This window comes from Sinocyclocheilus grahami, unplaced genomic scaffold (assembly GCF_001515645.1).
Source record: "Sinocyclocheilus grahami isolate Dianchi unplaced genomic scaffold, SAMN03320097.WGS_v1.1 scaffold213.1, whole genome shotgun sequence".
In the NCBI taxonomy this organism is placed as follows: domain Eukaryota; kingdom Metazoa; phylum Chordata; class Actinopteri; order Cypriniformes; family Cyprinidae; genus Sinocyclocheilus; species Sinocyclocheilus grahami.
The window spans coordinates 338,598-344,012 of NW_015505392.1; the positions used below are offsets into that span (position 1 = coordinate 338,598).

Here is a 5,415-nt window from a genome sequence, read left to right on the forward strand (position 1 = left end):
GCAAGTACCAAAAATAAAAGTATCGGTATCGGGCGAGTACTGGGAAAAAGTGGTATCGGTGCATCCCTAACCGAAACAGGTCGCTGTGAACAGAGCTGTTTTGACAAGGTAAAAAGGGTGTTGGTTTACACTACCACTGAGGAATTTTAACCAAAGTATGTTGCAGACGGTTCATGATGACCCCAAAGCTGGGGTCTCCAGGTCTCCAACGAGTGAGGGCTCCCTGAAGGGATAAAATAGTCGCAAGAGCTACTTGTTTGATATACTCCCAATACATACATACACTGAATTGCATTGTAGTATACAGTAGTAACATACTCAATCATATAATTTCAAGTTAAACCGGACTTTTAATTTGACGGTTTGTCATGAAGGTATTTCCGTTTTAGTTTCAGCGTGTTTTTTCTCAAATGAAACTGCATAAAGCTGGTGAAGTGACTCTCAGAGCAGCTCTGAAGATGAAGTGCATGTGTTCATGTCCTCATATATTGAGACGCAGACGCTGAAATCACAGAGTCACGTGTGTTTGAGTTTGTGTATCAAATGAAACTACTCCACGCATTCACACAGACACACAGAACATGCAGACTTGTTAGCAACATGCACTGACTGGTTGCTGTAACATTTATTTCTGTTGTGATTAATCCATATTGAGTAAAAATTATCATCATTATTAACATAAATTTGATCATAATCTCGATATGACATCATTTATCGCCCGACACAAATTTAGGCTATTTATAGAACATGCATGGCGGGCGACTCAGACTCCATGCGAGCTACCAGGTGCCCATGGGCACCACATTGGTGACCACTGCCCTAAAGAATCATACCAACTTGTGGAAAATGGGCGTCCGATGTCCCCTTTAATAAACATCCGATGTCCGCCTCTAATGATTTTTACTGTGCACAGGGAAATTGAATATTAGCACATTTCTGCTTTTGAAACTCAGGAAAGGATGTTTGACTGTTATGAAGCATTTTGTGTATGTTAACAGGTTTACAGTGTGGGCTGTTCTGTTTGTGCTGGGCCGGTTGTTGACTCTTTCCCTGTCTGTTCTCACTGTGGGCTTTGGGCTGGCTGGAGCAGAGAAACAGGGTCTGAACCTTGCAGAGGGAAGCTTTAATGTCCTCTTTGTACGGTAAGCAGGGTGATATTCATCTTGTCATTGCAAAAAAAAAAAATGGAAGAAATAATTGAGATAAATCATGCAAATGTCTGAAAGCATTTTGAGTTGCTTTCCAGCAGTTGCCGCTTTGATTTCATTTTTCAAGAAGCAATTTTTAGTACCTTATTATAAATCAAGTGCCTTGTTTGAATTTCTGTAGAGCTTTGAAGTAGTAAAATTCTCTGTTAAATTCAAATGGTTTGCACCATGCTGGTTTTGTGGTTTGTGCAATGCTGTCCAAATCTGATATGCAGTTCAGTTTTGAAGTGTTTGGTTTTTAGTATAAAAGTGTGAGATGATGTGAGAGATGGTAACAGCGTTATGTAGCCAAAACAAACAAACAAACCTTTGCATCAAATATAAAAATTAGCTCTAGTTGCCCAAAATTTCCAGTCAAAAAGTCTCAACTCATAATATGCATAATATGCAATCACATTGTAAAAGCTTTTCTACTGAAAGTGAGAGCCTTTTGGATGGACGTGATTCATTTAAACACCAGATGATGGAAAAGCAATGACAACCTTTTGCTGTATTATTGTTGGAGTTGTTTGGTAATGGCACTCTGTTTCTCTTAGGGTGACTGTCCTGGCTGCAATATGCACCACTCAGGCTTTTATGATGTGGAAATTTATCAACTTCCAGCTGCGACGATGGAGAGAACACGCACAGACTCAGACCTTAAAGAAGAAACCGTCCTCTTCTAAGAGCAAATCAAAGAAAGGTCAGTATTGCCCACTTAAGATCAGTTTACATGTTTAGTTAAACACCATGCGCTATTCTAATGTTCCAGTTAGGGGTGGGCGATATGACTGATGATATGACTCATTTTAGAGGCTGCTGTCACTATTTTACCAATAAACTGACATGCATCTGATTTCGGCTGTTTACATAAGACATAAGCGTTTACATGAATACTCGCCAAAATGGCATTTTGACAATTTTGTGTGTATTTGACCATCGAAGTGCAATAAGCCAATAAACACAACTGAATTCTGGGTCATATGCTGTCTGAGAGATTGTGCATGCTTTGGGTGTATGCAAGTCAGCACAAGTACTGTACCGAGTACAGCCTCACCCTGCTTCATTCTACTACGTTAATAAATCGTTAGCTCATCCATGAACGTGATTTCTGCCCGAGTCCCGTCAGATTGCATCGGCTGTGGGGATGAAGATGACAACTCCCATGATTCCACACCCAGTCACGGCGTCATCAAACTACACCTTTGTCTCATGGTTTATTTTGAATACGCGCCCTCTAGCTGCGAAAATTACATATTGTGCCTTTAAGCCAGGGGTGCCCAAACTCGGTCCTGGAGGGCCGGTGTGCTGCAGAGTTTACCTTCAACCCTAATCAAACACACCTGAAGCAGCTAATCAAGGTCTTACTAGGCATACTAGAAACTTCCAGGCAGGTGTGTTGAGGCAAGCTGGAGCTAAACTCTGCAGGACACCGTCCCTCCAGGACCGAGTTTGGGCACCCCTGCTTTAAGCAATAAAGTACTTGATGCTGTACTGTATTGGGAATATAGAATTGTTTTTAAAGCATATTGCTTTTAAGAAAAATCATTTAAAAGGGTTATATGATGTTGCTAAAAAGAACATAATTTTGTGTATTTGGTGTAATAAAATGCGGTTTAAAGTAAAAAAAAAACACACATTATTTTCCACATACTGTACATTATCGTTTATCCTCTATGCCTCGCCTTTCTGAAACACTCAATTTTTACAAAGCTAGTCGGTCTGAAAAGCAAGGTGTGCTCTGATTGGCCAGCTGTCCAGTGCGTTGTGATTGGCCGAAAACCTCAAGCGTGTGACGGAAATGTTACGCCTCTTAAAGGGTTAGTTCACCCAAAAATGAAAATTAGCTTGTGTTTTACTTACCCTCGAAGCATCCTAGGTGTATATGACTTTCTTCTTTCAGACGAATCCAGTCGGAGTTATATTAAAAATTGTCTTTGATCTTTCAAGCTGTTTAATGGCACTCAGCGGGTGTTGCAGTTGAACAGTCCACAAGTCGTCAAATAAAGCTCGCGCATTCATAATAAAACGTGCCGCAGATGGCTCCGGGGGATGAATAAAGGCCCATGGAATCCATGAGTTTTTGTAAGAAAAATATCCATATTTCAAACGTAATAAACACTTTTCTCTCACTTCCACTGACTGTCATCCACTGAAGCAGTTCCGGCAGATGACGCAGCACATATGCGTTGCGTGATCAGTGACGAATGTGGAGAGAGAACAAAACAAAACGCCGGTCATGAATTAGAAGTACAAACCGAAGATTTGCAAAGAAAAATGTCGGAGGATTTAAGCATCCTAGGTGTATATGATTTTCTTCTTTCTGACGAATCCAGTCAGAGGTATATTAAAAATTGTCTTTGATCTTTCAAGCTGTTTAATGGCACTCAGCGGGTGTTGCAGTTGAACAGTCCACAAGTCGTCAAATAAAGCTCGCGCATTCATAATAAAACGTGCCGCAGATGGCTCCGGGGGATGAATAAAGGCCCATGGAATCCATGAGTTTTTGTAAGAAAAATATCCATATTTCAAACGTAATAAACACTTTTCTCTCACTTCCACTGACTGTCATCCACTGAAGCAGTTCCGGCAGATGACGCAGCACATATGCGTTGCGTGATCAGTGACGAATGTGGAGAGAGAACAAAACAAAACGCAGTCACAAATTAGAAGTACAAACCGAAGATTTGCAAAGAAAAATGTCGGAGGATTTCAATATAAACCAAGAAGAGACTAAACTTTTTGCTAAAGTAAGGAAACTTTGCTTCCTTTGCTCCTATTAAACAAACTTGCGAGACTAGCATATCTCAGAGGCGTGCTGCGCATACATGCGCCTTCCGCCGGAACCGATCGTATGATAGATAACAGAAGTGAGAGAAACAGTCATACACGGAACCGACCGCGTATGATAGATAACAGAAGTGAGAGAAAAGTGTTTATATTTGAAATATGGATAATTTACTTACAAAAACTCATAGATTCGCTACAGGGGGCCTTTATTCATTCCCCGGAGCCATCTACGGCACGTTTTATGAATGCGCAAGCTTTATTTTGACGACTAATCGACTGCCATTAAACGGCTTGAAAGATCAAAGACAATTTTTAATATACCTCTGACTGGATTCGTCAGAAAGAAGAAAATCATATACACCTAGGATGCTTCGAGGACAAGTAAAACACAAGCTAATTTTCATTTTTGGGTGAACTAACCCTTTAACATACTGTGACGCCCTGTCCGGCCGGAGCAACAATTCAAAAACATGAAAACCCCGGCTTATTTCGCCGTCTTTTCAGGCGAAGAATGACACTCAAAGACATTAATAACAGTAAAATTTTGATTTTGGTTACAGGATCATCCATTTTTTCCCCCCAGTCAGACTTAAACCGTGTCTACACCTGACGCAAGTGGCGCAGCGTGACATGACAAAATACAATAGAACCTATTAGTGGTGGAACGGTTCAACTTATTCATGGTTCGGTTTGTATCACGGTTTTGGAGTCACTGTTTCGGTACGGTTCGGTATGTGCTATGTTTAGGCAAAAACCGTCAAATAAAAATTAAGAAAATAAGAATAATCTATCTTAACTAGAAGTAACAGCACAAATAAATACAATAGAATAAAGATACAAATAAAATAAACAGTGATTTTCAGTTTTTTTTAGGTAGGTCTAACATTAGTTTTTAGTTTTCAATTCAGAAATTGAATAAAGTAATGAAATGTAAAACAGCATTGCATATTTGACTGCATACATTAAATATTAATCTTTATTAAAGTTACAAAAGCTATTCAATCAAGAGCAGTGAGTGATTTCTTTGTTGCTGTTTGATTAATATTAAGAAAGTGCTGTCACTTTAAGAGAATGCACTGATCCAGTACGTTCAGCCGGCTATGTCTGCTATAGGATACTTACCAAGACGGGCATTTTGACAATTTTTGTGAGAATTTGTCCATTTAAACACAATACTTCAGAGAGAGCTTAATATTTGCTCGCCTTGAGCGTCAGATGAGCGCACGCACAAATCTTCTCACTGCGCGCGCGAGCTGGCTCTTAAATGTTTAAACTGGCAAAGCTTAAATGAGTTTAGCTTAAACACAGATATCAATGTGTGCTGTTCAGGTCTCACCTGTGCGCGCGCGCGCTATCAGCACCCGGGTGATGACGGAATAAATGCTCATATTCCAGCATACGGCATTCGCATTGAACAAGAGTGAATGGTTTGTCCACG

General features: G+C 40.1%; 1 protein-coding gene across 1 annotated transcript in view; it reads left to right on the forward strand.

Moving 5' to 3' along the window:
• Positions 1–5,415, forward strand: part of LOC107596048 (translocating chain-associated membrane protein 1-like 1) — a 23,156-nt gene that overhangs the window by 15,323 nt on the left and 2,418 nt on the right. Inside the window, exons 10-11 of the mRNA XM_016286654.1 lie at positions 999–1,142; positions 1,745–1,890. Coding sequence (XP_016142140.1) covers positions 999–1,142; positions 1,745–1,890 — 290 coding nt within the window. The remainder of the gene's footprint in view (positions 1–998; positions 1,143–1,744; positions 1,891–5,415) is intronic.